This window comes from Orycteropus afer, unplaced genomic scaffold (genome assembly GCF_000298275.1).
Source record: "Orycteropus afer afer isolate SDZICR_OR568_19922 unplaced genomic scaffold, OryAfe1.0 scaffold00026, whole genome shotgun sequence".
Lineage (NCBI taxonomy): Eukaryota > Metazoa > Chordata > Mammalia > Tubulidentata > Orycteropodidae > Orycteropus > Orycteropus afer.
The window spans coordinates 8,646,358-8,661,605 of record NW_006921613.1 but is presented as its reverse complement, the minus strand read 5'-3'; the positions used below and the strand labels follow the sequence as shown (position 1 = coordinate 8,661,605).

General features: G+C 39.3%; 1 protein-coding gene across 1 annotated transcript in view; it reads right to left on the bottom strand.

Moving 5' to 3' along the window:
* The window catches only part of ATP8B4 (ATPase phospholipid transporting 8B4 (putative)), a 347,934-nt gene that overhangs the window by 327,034 nt on the left and 5,652 nt on the right, over positions 1 to 15,248 (bottom strand). Inside the window, exon 3 of the mRNA XM_007935307.1 lies at positions 1,165 to 1,223. Within this exon, the coding sequence (XP_007933498.1) occupies positions 1,165 to 1,223 (59 nt within the window). The remainder of the gene's footprint in view (positions 1 to 1,164; positions 1,224 to 15,248) is intronic.

The following is a 15,248-nucleotide window of genomic DNA, read 5'->3' as shown; positions in this document are numbered from 1 at the left end:
CCTGAGTTGTCTCTCCTCACCTGTAACCCTGGGGCTGACTGCTCTTCTGTCTGGGTTCCTGGCTTTTATCCCCTTTCTCCTCCTCTTCTGTCCTGCTACTCTGGGCAGGCCTGAGTTTTCTCTCCTCCTTTCTTTCATTAGGCAGTGCTTATATAGTCAATGTTATGGACAGTCTTATAGGACTTGAAGCAATTCTGCTCTTTTACTAGCATTTGTTACAATCTCTGCTCCAATCATTTACTAACCAATTTTATAAATTAACTTTTAAAGGGCAATATTATTTCCAAATTCTTGTAGAGATGGGAGCATAAATTATAAAGTCCCACAATGGGGAGTAATACATACAAAACGTTTAGTAATCAAGGGCATTATCTATCAACAGAAATGGTAATTGTTAAGACATGAATATGTGCAGAATCAATTCCACCAATTATCTACACAAGAGTTTACAGAAGACTCCATGCAACAATTTAGGTCAAGCCATAGAAGGATGAAGAGATTTTCACAAAAGTCCTTGAAATAATTAATGAAGTTGTTCACCAATTAATGTATCTCAAGTTTCAGAGTCAGTCATATAGTTGACACTCAACAAATATTCATTATATAAACAAATTATATATACAAAAACCCTCACTTCGAAAAAATAGTTCAGTAGACGCTTAAAATCCCTTGCATTTAAACTAATCACTCTCACTTCTCACTTTGAAAAGATCATTAGAGTCTTTGGAACTTTTTTCTACATATTCTTTCCCACATTCAGTCTGAGGTATGTAGAAAAGCCACCAAAATGTCATTCATCACCCATCAGCCACCACCACCATTTCCATCACAAAACTCTACCACAAAGGCTCATTTTCATATTATTCTTGTGTATTCTAGTATCCAAATGGGCCCAGTTCTTAAGAAAAGGTATCAGTCCCAATAAGCATACCAGCCACTCTTAGTGCAAGAGAGAACTAAGTCTCAAATAAGCCATCACAAATGCCCTGCAGCATATGCATATCTTATCAAAATCTGTGTTTATAGAAGCATATGACATCTTGCTATTCAAATAAGCTAATAAAGAAAGTTTTTAGTGAGGTCATAAAATTCTCAAAGGCACGAATACCACTATCCTTAAGGTAAAACCCATTCGAGCATGAGTGTATACTGTACTGTACTCACTGCGTACTGGAACTTTTCGTTATATTCACGGTCATTGGCTTTCACTATCCGCTCCACTTCTAAAGAGAAAGAGAAATCAGGTATTAAATGAAATTTTAGACCCATAGAAACATATAACTCATTAAACTAACATCATTTAGGTTACTTAGATTGTTGTTAAGGTTGTTAGAATTCTTTCCTTTGAAAGTTGAAGGGCATGGGCTTTTTCCAGCCTAAATGTTGGAACATGTGTTGGAAAGTCCCCAAATGGAAAGCTGAAATTTTTCTCATTGTCTTTCTGATGCCAGCCATAAAGCAAAACATTATGTCTCCAGTTTCTAAGTACCTTCAACTCCACAAAGATCCTTTCTCTTAACTTCAAGTTGTTCCTAAAGAAGAAGAAATGACTGAAAGTCAAATGACACCCTGAGAAGGAAATATTTTTTTTCTTTTTGCTACAAAGTCACAAAATATAATACAACCAAACAAAACCACACAGAAGTGGCCAGTGAGGTCACTGACATTTTAGTCTTTAAGCCAAAGATAATATTTCTCAACAACCCAGACAGGTACCTAGACAAATTGAGAAGAGTGCCAAATGAGGAGACTGAAAACTGTCCTTAGCCATAATAGCCAAAAAATAAAATCTTTTCTGAATGCAAATGCAAATGTTAATATAAATAATAATATGAAAGGATAAAAATAACCCCAAAGTTTATAACAATGCATAAAGAAAAATTTGTCCAAAGATAATGACAGTGCAGAAATAAAAGTTTGCAGCAGGAAAAAAAAAATGTCTCAGAAACACCAGCAGAGCATGTTTTTGTAGTAAGGGTAACAAGTTCTTCCTCCATATTAACTGGATATAGAATTGACAACTGTTAAATGATGGAGTACGGAAAGATTTGGGAAGAAAGTGAGCAAAGTAATTACCAGTTGTCAGCGTTGGACTGTCATGGTAAGTGACTTGAGCATCTCACCAGGGATTCCCTTAATTCTGTTCTCTACTTGGGTAAGAGACAGGTGGCAAAAGGTGTAGGAATATGAATAAGAGTTTGTATTTAAAGAAGGCACAATCCATGAGACACCAGAGGGGTAGCATTCACATAGAGGGAAAGCTGGACAGACAGGAATGCATAGATAAGAAGGGCACAGGGAGATGGTGGTCACAGGGAGGAGAGGGGAGGAGAGTTTTTTATGGTTGGGGATGGTAATAGGGGTGGTGAAATCAGATGTGCATGAACTGTTGAATGTAAAACAACTTCGCTTTGTAAATTTGCACACAAAGCACAATTAAAAAAAAAAAAAAGGCACAATCATAGTGATAAAGGACACTGGAGAGTAGAAAGTAACCTGGAGGCACATTCTAGCAATGGAATGGGGAAAGGGAAAGAAAGGCACAGACGATGGAATGGGGAAAGGGAAAGAAAGGCACAGACGTCCTGTAAGTAGAAGAAAGATGAGGGAGATGAAGAGGAGGCAGAGCACCCACTCCCATATGTTAGGCACCATGCACTTTAAGAAGTCATTTCTCCCAAAAGTCCAGGAGGAATCTCAATGTCTCTGCAGCCCTGTGGCTCATGCCACAGGTGAATATCACCTGTGAATATCACAAGTGTGAATATCACCTCTCAAAACTTTTCCTGACAAATGACATCTTTTCTTTGGCTCTGGTTAAGTCTATACTTTTTGTAGAGTATTTTATCTGTTTGCCATCACCTACATGGTCTCTTTCCCACTTATCTAATAAAGTCAGTTCCCTGTGATTGTTCCTGTTTTCCAGTCAAGCTTACATGATTACTGATAGGAACAATACTGGACAGATGACAACAGCTAACACCTGAGTGGGTTGGCCCCTATTGTGTATAACCCTGAAATCCAAAAACCCACTAGGAAGCAACTTCTCAACCAATCAACCATTTAAAAGAAACATTTTGAAACCAGCTATGAAAACACCATCGCTTCTTTCTTGCTGATTGCTCCAAAAAGAGCAAAAACATTAAAGCCCGAAATGGTACTTTGAGGGTGAAAGGACTTAAGAGTTTAAAAAGCAAGATAATTTATTTACACAACCACACCTTAACCCAGGAGCAGTAAAACTGCTGCAGGAAGACAATGGATACTACTGGGAATGAGAGGTGGTGCACTCTTCCGCACTGCAAAAACAACCTAGCCTACAGGCAAGCTGCATGAAATTTATAAAATTACTTTAGCTGTAAAATGAGAAATGCTAATTTGCATAATAGTTAACTTTAGTTTAGAACTTATGCATTCAGATGATAACCATTTTTAAATTTTCACATTTGTATGAAGCATATCCAGAGGTAGAAGTCTATAGTTCTACACCTTGTTTTGTGAGGCATTGGTGATTCAGTGGTAGAATTCTCGACTTCCATGTGGGAGACACAGTTTCAATTCCAAGCCAAGCCAATGCACTTCATGTGTAGACACCACTTGTCTGTCAGTGGAGGCTTGTCTGTTGCTATATGAGGCTGAACAAGTTTCAGCAAAGCTTCCAGACTAAGATAGACTAGGAAGAACAATGCAGTGATCTATTCCTGAGAATCAGCCATTGAAAACTCTGGATCACAATGGTCTGATCTGCAACCACCATTGTGAGGATGGTGCAGGAACAGACAGAGTTTCATTCCCTTGTACTTGGAGTCACTATGACTGACGACCAACTCTATGGCAGCTAATCTAGTTTTAAGTGTTCCGAGCCCCAAGGGTCTTATCAGTTATGTAAGAACTATCCTGTCCAGCATCTCCATGTAACAACACTCCCCAGGGGTTGAGAATAACCCTTTCCCAACCGGTCAAGTCTGTGTGAGGCCAATTTGGCTCCCCTTCTGAGTATCCAGGTTGCTCTTGTACCATAAGACCTTGTTAGAGTGAAGAAGTTGTGGTTTTGCTTCTGAACTCTTATTATTAAGTTTAAATTTTTACTTCTATATTTCCTGTAAGTATTGTGTTTCTGAACTGAATCTTCATAGATTAATTCTGGCAGAAGAATCTGCTTCCCTTCAGTAAGCTCTGCAAAATTCTAGCTTGGTTCCAAATTGCTAGTTTTCTGCCTTGAACCTGACTATGTTAGGCCTGAATTATCTTTGCAGAAATCAGCATTTTTCCATGTGCTACAACCATATATGAGGAGTTATAAACCCCTCTTGGCAATAAAGTCACATCCTGCAAGAAGAGGGAACTGAAAGCAATCCCCCATAAATAACTCACAATGAGAATGACTCAGAGGTTCGGTGACTTGATGTCCAATATTTCACAGGAATCATGGGATCCTTCCAGATGTTCAAGTAATGAAAGCAATCACCAAGGGATTTATGATATACTAGTATAGACTCACTCCTGCACAATTGTTATCACTAAATTTTCCTGGTTCCAAAAAGGAGTAAAGTGACATATAAGTATGTATAAAATAATGTAAGCAGCATATATTTAAAGTGGAATAAAAGCGTCCAGTTCAAGATTACAAACTGAGTGTGTACTTCCATTTTCCTTCCCTCTATAGCCCCACTGGAATGACAGAAAATAGGTTTTCAAAAAGAAGTTTCATAAATTTTGAAGAAAGCCTAGAAAGCAGAAAGAAAATAAGATCATTTGGGGCGGTGGGGGGACCTCCAGCCAAAAAAATGGGAAGAATTCTCTTCCTAATGGAACCCAGGAGGAGCTCCAAATATGGAGTAAGTAAATACAAAGATTTAGCATGTGTTATAGATAGGATGAGAGTTCCATTCTATACCTATTGTCTTGGCAAAATAATTACAAGGCCCCCTTTCATTCTCATAAGTAAATGTCCTGGTTTGGATGATAATTATATAATCAACCTAGTTAAGGAGTATAATCAGAGTTGTTGTTGCTGTTTGCCATCGAGTCAGACCCAACACATAGCGACCCCTCCTTGGGTTTCCGAGGCAGTATCACTGCGGAAGTAGATTGCCCCATCTTCCTTCTGAGGAGTGGCTGGTGGGTTTGAACCACCAGGCTTCTGGTTAGCAGTCAAGTGCCTTAGGCACTATAATAATCAAGCCTGCTGGGTTCTCCCTCATTTGCCTCCCTTAGCCACCTTTAAAGAGAGCACACAACATGACTGGGGAGGGAACCGAGGGTAGGAAAGAAGCAGCTCTGAACCTCCACATCAGCTATGGAAGAAAAGTGTGCCAAAGTGCTCAGCCCCTACGAAAGCTTGCCTTACTTAGGCAGTTGTGGGATTTGCCAGCCTGCCTAACTGCCCCATAGAAAAGCCTCCCTGTCAGCTCTCTGCATCACCAGGCCCAGGTGCTGCGATCAGCCCTATTTTAAAAGGAGAACCCTGGCAGGGAAAAAGTCTTTTGCAACTATATTAATCAATCTGGTCCTTCGCTTGTAAATATAATTCAGCAACTACAAGCCCCATGACATCAAGGGAAAACCAATAGCACAAAAGAGAGGGATCCGAGGGACAAAGATAATGCTGAAAACAGAGGGGAAAAGTTTGTTTGTTTTTAATTCTAATTAGTACCTTGAAGATACTCAAGAAGACATGACATCCAAGAAACAAGAATAGTCTGATACGAACAAAGAAAACAGAGTACACTAAGCTGCAGTTAAGAGTGATGAAAAAATTTGGAAATGGATAGTGGTAATGGTTGAACATGATAAACATAATTTATATTTATGTACTTAATTGTCAGCACCTAACAGCAACAACATCTTAATTGTACTTGTGAAGAATGTTGAAATGGCAAATATTATGTTTCTCATACACATACTACAATTAAAAAAAGAAAGAAAGAAAAGACAAGACAATGGAGAACCAGAAAGGGTTACTGGAACATAAAAATATTTAATTGACAGACTGTATATTAGAATAAGATCAAAGATAAGATTGAAAAAAGAAACTCTCTTAAAATGAATATCAAAATGACAAAGAAGGGTAGAATGTGAAAATAAACCTAGGAGATGGGAACAAGAACCACAAACAGGGGGAAACAATGACATAAATAGAAGAAAAGTTTTCTGCAGCAGAGTAAGACATAACTCTTCAAAGTGAAAGGGCCACAAGTGTCAATCAGGATGAATGAAAATAGACCCTCAGATATTCATAAAACTTGAGCTCCATAAACAATAAAAAATAATCTGAAAGACTACCAGAATTTAAAAAAAAAAAAAATCAGATCAATACGAATTTTTTTTTTTTTTGTCAGCAACAAAGGATGCTAGAAGACATTGGAGCAATGCCTTTCTGGCTTTAAGGAAAACTGTTTTTGAACTCAAAATTCTATACCCAGCCAAATAATCAATGAAGTGTGAAGGTAAAATAAAAACATTTTAAAACATGCAACAGTACTTACATACAAAAACATCTCCAAACAACTACTCAAGAATGCACAGCAGGGGAAAAAAAAAAGTTTAAATTACAAAAGTAGAGTGGAACAGAAGAAGAAATAGAAGCAAGGATGACCAATTAGAGACAAGAATGAGAATAAAAATGAACATGATATCCCACATATCTGCTCCAGATAGGCCATAAACTGTCCAGAAAAAGTAAATGTCAACTTCTCTTTATTTCACAGAGCCTGTTAGATAAAAAGAGTCGCTGAGTGGTGCAAACAGTTAACATACTCAGCTGCTAACCGAAATATTGGTGGTTTGAATCCACTCAGAGGTGCCTTGGGGAAAAAGGCCTGGTGACCTACTTCCCAGAAAATCAGCCATGGAATACCTTATTAAGGGCAGTTCTATTCTGATGCACAGGGAATTGCCATGAGTTGGAATCAACTCAATGGCAGCTAGTTAGGGAAAAATGAACCATTTCTTAGGAAAATTGCAATTATTATTAGTTCTTGGCTCAGACAATAATTTCTCTGAGGTATTCTCATAAAGAAGTCAGTGTGTGATGTAAAGAATATAACAAGGAGTTTCTCAGAGATGTGTCTTATAACAACCCTTGGGACATCACCCTAATACACAATTCCCAGGGGTCAATGATATGATCTCTGTGTTCTGTGTCTATTGAATGTATTTTAGGAATGCATTTTAGAATGTTTGAATGAACTATATGTCATCCATCAAGCACTCAACCTAATGATTATATCTCTCAGCTGCACTTGTGCTAAATGCTAAGAGACAGTGAGCTTGAGATTGAACTTTCTGGCAAATACCTGGAAAGCTCCTATGCTGTGTTATTGGCTGAGCACAGATCCATGAGAAGGCAAAGCTGGGGATAGTATTAGCATGTTTTTGTGAAGTTGAGATCTTTAACAAAGATATGTACCTGGATAGAAAGCCATCCTTCACCATTCCAGTAAGCCAAGAGAATAGCCACCAGAAAAGCCAGAATGAGCTTAGACACTTGTCACTCAACTGCTAACCAAAAGGCCACAAGTTCAAACCCATCAGCCTCCTTGGAAAGAAGATGTGGCAGTCTGCTTCCAAAAGATTGCAGCCCTGGAAGCCTTATGATCCTAGAGGGTCGCTATGAGTCGGAATTGACTCAACAGCACACAACAACAACCAGATACACACACACACACAAAAAAAAAAAGAGGTAAGGCTTCAAAGCCCTATGGAGGAAATTGCCTTAATTTCCCAAAACCATAATGACCAATGTAATAAAACATCAATAAAATATCAATGAAGCACTCATAGAATGCTTTTCTTTCAGCCATGCACTTTCAGGTACATTCTCCAAGATAATGTACACCAAGTTAACTAAATAAAGAAACTTCATTTATTTTATGACAGGGTTATTGACAGATCAGTTAAATGTTCAGAGGCCGGGGTGGGGGGAAGCCCTGCTGGAGCAACAGTTTAAGTGCTTGGCTGCTAACAGATAGGTTGGCAGTTTGATCCCACCCAGCAACTCTATGGGGAAAAGAACTGGCGATCTGCTCCCATAAAGATTACAGCCTAGAAAACCCTATGAGTAGTTCTACTCTGTCACAGTGGGTCACTATGAGACAAAAATCAACACTATGGCACTTAACAACACTAGTTACCAAAAAGAATAACCTCAGTTTCAGGATAATTGACTTATAACGTCTTCCCTCCTGATAAAAATTATCTAATAGGGCCACTGCTGGTTTAAGATAATAAAACCAAATTCTCTTACATATGTACACATGCTTGTTCTCCATTTTACTTTTTTTTTCTTTCCTCTTTCCCTCACTTTCCCCCTCCCTCCTTCCCTTCCTCCCTCCCCTCCTCCCTCCCTCCTCTCCTCCCTCCCTCCTCTTCTCCCTTCTTCCCTCCCTCCACTCCTCCCTCTCCTCCCTCCTCTCCTCCTTCTCCTCCCTCCCCTCCTCCCTCCCCTCCTCCCTCCCCTCCTCCCTCCCTCCTTATCTTCCCATTTAGAAGAGGGCAGTTGTATCCAGAACATCCCGAAGTGATAGCAGTTCTCTAAGAAACAAGTTTAAAAGTTGAGAGGGGCATAACACTATACTGCTGGAAGTTTTCAACTGCAGATAAGATGTCTGTTTTGTTAGTAAGATTTTTAGGACCCATTAAAACTAGGGTTTGAAGAAAGAACCCTAAGATAAGAAAAAGAGGCATAGATCTTAAGGCAAGAAGCTTCAGATTTCCTTCTACCAACTCTCGGTGTGAGCACATTTTAACTCATAACTTCTGCTCACCTAAAGTTTCTTGGTAATACAATGTCATTTTGTGTTGTGTGCATTAAATAAGGAAATGTATGGAAAGTACTTTGTAAACAACAACAGAAAATATACATATACTAGAAAACTATTTGAAAAAAAGAAAAGCTGAAAAACAGCAAATAAGAGGTACAAAAAGAATACCATCCAAGCTTGGATAGTCAGTTTTAAACTTGCTTATATTATTACTTCCCAGGAGGATTTGAAGTAGTTTTGTAAATATGTTCAGTGGAAATTGGCAAACACTCATTGGTTCTACTCCAGGTTCTGAAAGACAACACCCAACTCCTAATCTGGGCTCTTCTCCCTCATAATACAACAAATTATACACTATCCATCTCCTATTTCCAGTAGGCAAGAAAAAATAGGTCATGTACAACTTTACAATTAGTTTGCCTGTGAATAATTAATAGCACCTTAATATTTAAGACGAGTTAGTGAATATGGCAGTTCTGTTAACAGGACCAAGAGTGAGGGGAAGATTTAGGAAACTATCCTTGAACATATGAATGATCACAGTAACTATGAGTTCCAAATTAATGGATACACAGTCTTTCTTCAATTAACTCCAGTGCATTCTGTCCTTTACCAAATGCAGTTTAAGACACAGCCTCAAGCACTTGGCTTGAGACTCCCAAAATCATGAGATGACGAAGTACCATGGAGAATTTGGGGTCTCTGTACAAAACCTTGAGACTCGACTCTGACATAGATTGATATTTCTTGAGCAAATTTGGTAACTATTCAAAAGCTAAATAACAGCTCCAAACATGGGGTGTCATTTGGGGTTTTGGGTTGTTGCTGGCTTTTTGGGCTGGGTCAAATCTCAGAAAAATTCTCCGAAGCCAAATCAATAACTTAAGCTTTTGCCCTTTCTTAATTCTCTCTCATTCTTCACAACTTGCTCTGTGTGGTTGGGAGCCAAAGCAATTCATTAAAGACAGGAGCAAAGAACAATGAGTGGGGAATCTTTAAAGAACAGAGTTATCTAGCCTCCAAAATTTCCTGATCCACCTCCAAGAGCACATTCTGATACAATTGAAAACTACGAGTCCGAATCCAGGTTTCCCTGTGGTGGCCTGCAGCTGCCAGGTCTTATTGTCATTTAAGCAGCAAACAGAAGAGAATCAAGGCAAAAAGGAAGAAAATGCTTCCACAACTTTTTTTTTTCTTCTTTTTTTTTTTTTTTAATTCTTGTCCTCACAAAAGAGCTTGGAAACAGAATTAGGGGATTCAACAAAAACTAAAGGGACTTTGGTTTGTTTTCCTCTTGGCTGAGCCAGTTTGTTCATCAGGTCCAGATATTTGGAAATTTTATTTATTGGGAGCTTTTCCCTTCCCATTGCTTACTACAGTTTCACAAAGAAATAAAAAAATTTACTAACGTATTCTTCTAGAGTTCAGGAACTGGATGAAACAGGTTGACGGTAAAATTGATGAAATTTTCAAATAAGCCCTCAGCACACAGCTTTCTCTAAGTGTAGATTCACAACTGGAGATTTAAGACTAACTATAGTGGCTGGTGGGGCAATCTACTTCCATAGGGATACTGCCTCAGAAACCCAAGGAGGGGTTGCTATAAGTCAAGTCTGACTCCACGGCACATAACAACAGCAGCAACATAATATAAATGAAAGGGGCTCTGAAGGTACAGTGGTTAAAGATGAAGCAGTCTGTTTCTATAAAGATTTGCACCTTTGGAAACCTTATGGAGCAGTTCTACTCTGTCCTATGAGTCTGAATCAGGAGCTCTGGTAGCATAGTGCCTAAAGCACTTGACTGCTAACCAGAAGGCTGGAGGTTCAAACCTACCAGCCACTCCTCAGAAGGAAGATGAGGCAATCTACTTCCTCAGAAGGAAGATGGGGCAATCTACTTCCATAGTGATACTGCCTCGGAAACCCAAGGAGAGGTTGCTATGAGTCGAGCCTGACTCAAGGGCACATAACAACAACAACATGAGTCTGAATCTACTCTATGACAGTGTATTTATGTTTGTTTGTTTGGTTGGTTTGGTTTGGTTTTGGCTTTGGTTTATAATCAAAAATTCTCAAACTCACTGCCATTGAGTCGTTTCCAACTCATAGTGACCCCTCCTTGGGTTTCCAAGGAGGTATCACTATGGAAGTAGATTGCCCAATCTTCCTTCCATGGAGTAGCTGGTGGGTTTGAACTGCCAGCCTTCTGGTTAGCAGTCAAATGCCTTAGGCCCTACGCTACCAGAACTCCCTTGGTTTATACTATAATGATAATAATCACAGCTAACACTTATTATTTGTTAAAAATCAGATATTTAACTTTCCACCAAATAATTAATGATTACTTCATTAATCTTCAAACCAATTCTATCAGGTACATACCATTATTAGCCCCACTTTACAGATGTAGGAACAAAGGCCTAACAAGATTAAGCAGTAGAGTCAGAATTCAAACTCAAATGCCTGCCATGGAAAAGATGCTTGGAAATAATTATGAGTATAAAGAGATGAAGGATGGAATAGAGTTGGTGGTACAAACAGTTAATAGGCCCAGTGGCTAACCAATTAACCTGTGACCCTATGACCTCTGACACTTCAGTCCTTCAATGCTTGGTCTGAGCTCTAGGACTGTTCACCATGGAGGCCTTTATGTAGGGTTCATTTGTCCTCTCCCTGGAGCCTCTGAGCAGTCCATGCCTTCTGCTGAGAATAACCTCCTAAACCCCTGATCAAAACTTACTGCCTTCTTTGGAATCTTCTTGTACAGGCCCAGTTCCAATCTATGCTATTGTATCTACATTCTTTTACAATTTGATTATCTAGAGCAAAAATTACACTTTTATAGATGGATCAGAATGCTATCTGTGAAGATAGGAAATAGCCCTATCTCTATATAACATCCCCACTCAAAAATGAAAAAAAAAAAATTTCAGGATGAAGATCACAAGACCCTAAAAGAAGCTGGAGGATGTTTAATCTGTTTTCTACTTTGAGACACATTCTGACCACCCAAGTGAAAGCAAGCCAACTGTCACAAAGTGAGAGGAAAGAACCCAGGTAGAAAACAAAGACATTTGAGAAGAAAATCTGAGGAGGGCTCTTATCAGTTTGAAACCTCAGGGGTCCCACAGGAAGCCATATGTTTGTCATTTTGAGATGCAAGAGGCTGTAAATTGAGTTTCTTTGGGCATATTGATTTCTGTGGATTGACTCCCTGAATCCATGTGGTAAATAAAATCTGCTGGAGCCAAGAGAAATTATTTACTCTAGAAATATTTATTGAGTTCCTTTGAGCAAGGCTCTGTTGTAGTCAGTGAACAAAAAACAAAGACAAATAAGAACAGTGATTGGCTTCCAAAGGTAGATATATCCACAAATACCTACCTAAGAACGCAGCAAAGGAAAGGCTCAGATGTCTGGGGAAATCAGAGAAAGGAAAAGCCAAGTCCAGGTGGGTGATCAAAAGTCATCCCAGCCTGTCCTAGGCTGCTCAGAAGGGAATTATGGAGTGTATACTGGGAGCTCTGGTAGCATAGTGCCTAAGGCATTTGACTGCTAACCAGAAGACTGATGGTTCAAACCCACCAGCCACTCCTCGGAAGGAAGATTGGGCAATCTACTTCTGTACAGATACTGCCTCAGAAACCCAAGGAGGGGTCGCTATGAGTCAGATCTGACTCAACAGCAGTGAGTTTTGTTTTGGTTTTTTGGATACAAACTATAAGGACCTCTGATAGTACAGTTGTTAAAGCATTCAGCTGCTAACCAAAAAGTCCATGGTTCAAACCCATCAGCCACTCCACAGGAAAGAGATGAGGCAGTCTGTATCCATAAGGATTTACAACCTTGGAAACCATACGGGTCAGTTCTATTCTGTCCCATAAGGTTGTTATGAGTTGGAATCATCTCAATGGCAGTGGATGTTTTATACAAACTGTGGAGTACTATGATTGCTTTGTCATGACTTTTGGTAGAAAGGAGTCCCTGGGTGGTGTAAATGGTTAACACACTTGGCTACTAACAAAAAGGTTAGAGGTTCAAGTTCACCCAAAGACACTTTGGAAGAAAGGCCAAGCTATCTACTTTCAGCCACTGAAAATGTTCTGGAGAACAATTCTACTCAGACACACATGAGGTCTCCAGGAATTGGAATCAACTCAATGCAACTGGATGTTTTGGATTTTATGGGTGGGAGATGAAGTATATTCAGATTCCGGACACTCTCACTAACTCCTTTGCCCTTACTCTGACTCCAGCCACCATTACCTCTCACACAGTCTACTGCAATAGCCCACCACACTGGTCTCCCCACTACTGGCTTTACCCCCTACAGTCTATTCTCAACAGAGCAGTCAGAGTGGTTCTTTCAAAATCATCTCATTTCTCTGCTTAATATTATCCAGTGGTTCTTCATCTCAAGAGAAACAAGTTCTTACATACTAAAGGCTTCCTTTGTGGGGTAATGTATGCTGCCTTCACAGCCTCCACAGTTGGGGATCAAAAGCAACCTTAGCTATATTATAGAAAACCTACAATTACCTACATTTTCTGCCTCCCATATTACCAAACTACATGAGATATGAATTAGGTATTTTACCCATAAATAGTGCTCCTTCTCATTGCTTTGTACAACAGCACCTGTAAGCTTTAATAAGATTTGGCTTTGGGCCTCCCCATACAAGCTACACAGCAAGGGTGACTAACAAAGAACAAACAGAGGAAAATAGGCTGTAAGCACTGGTGGTGCAGTGCCTAAGTCATTTGATTGCTAATCAGAAGGCTGGCAGCTCAAACCCACCAGCCACTCCATGCAAGGAAGATAGGACAATCTACTTCGGTAAAGATTTACCACCTTGGAAATCCAATGAGGGTTGCGATGAGTCAGAATTGACTCAATGGCAGTGGGTTTTTATGGAATCATAATGTTTTAAATATTTGAGTCAATTAGCTGGAATTTTCCACATTTTAAAAGATGTGGAATTTTATGTGAATATAAAGATAATGAAGAATAAAGCATATCTGGGAGAAAATTAGTATTATTTTCCCATGTCACCCACAGCTGGCTTGTTATATTTTCACAAACATCCTCAGTGGCCTAAGCTCCCTGATGATGTTGTGCAAGTTTTTATGTAAATGTAAATGCACCTTTACTAAATGTTGCAGATATATTTCAATGAGGTAAAATATCACTGCTGCATAATTTCTTCCCCTGAATCCTCCAAATTGATTTAAAGTCCCCAAATCTGTGAACTTTTGGCAAATACGCCACTTGTGATGTTTAGTAAAGTGTGCCTAAGTTAGCATTGTTACTTTATGTTTTAAAATGAAGAAACATGTGTTCTACTGAATTGTAAAAAGATACGTGAAGTCAGGGAAAATCTCTCAGGCAGCATGACCTAGCATATTGTAACACCAAAAAACAAACCCATTCTTATCAAATCAATTCTGATTCATGGCAACCCTATGTATTATACAGTAGAATGGCTCCACGGGGTTTTCCTTGCTGTAATCTTTACAGATGGAACCCTGATGGTTAAAGCACTAGGCTATTAACTGAAAGGTTGTCGGGGCAAACCCACCAGCCTGTCTGCAGGAGAAAAATGCAGCAGTCGAGTTCTATAAACATTTACAGCATTGGAACCCTACTGGGCAGTCCTACCATGTCCTACAGGGTTATTATGAGTCAGAGTCAACTCTCTGGCAAGGAGTCTGGCTTCTCGGGGTTTTTTAATTTTTACAAAGCGTATCACCAGGCCTTTGGTCTGTGGCATCACTGGGTTCAAATCTCCAACTGTTAATCAGCTGAGAGCAAAGCGTTTGTGTCAGCCAAGTACCTGTCATCGGTGCTCAAAAATATTTGTTGATGACAGAATTTTTGAATATTTCAAGTTAAAAAAGCTCCGTAATCTACTGTCAGAGCTACAGGAACTGATGTGACTAAAGATTCATTATCCCTTAATCATAATGATGCAAATGATAATGATACAAATGCCAGTCCTTTGAGTTAAGTGGCCATTATAACAAATCCAGAGAAAAGGACTGCCTTCTGCTGCATCTTCCAGCCAGTATTAGGGAGCAGATTCAGACACAGCTGCACGGTCAAAATACTTAGCCTCATTATATAGCAATGACTACTGCCTGCAAAGGAACATTCTATATAAGGAAGATCAGCAAGTTGAATTCCTCATCATAAAACTGTCAATTAACCACTTAATTAATTGCCCATTAAATATTGTCTAAATAGTAATTGTGCCAAAAATGTTTAGTCTAAATGCATGTGTTGTTATTGTTGTTGTTAGGTGCCATCAAGTTGGCACTGACTCATAGTGACCCTGTGTACAACAGAACAAAACAATGCCTGGTCCTGCACCAACCTCACAATCCTTGCTATACCTGAGCCCATCGTTACAGCCACGTATCAATCCATCTTGTTGAGGGCCTTCCCCTTTTTCACTGACCCTCCACTTTACCAAGAATGATA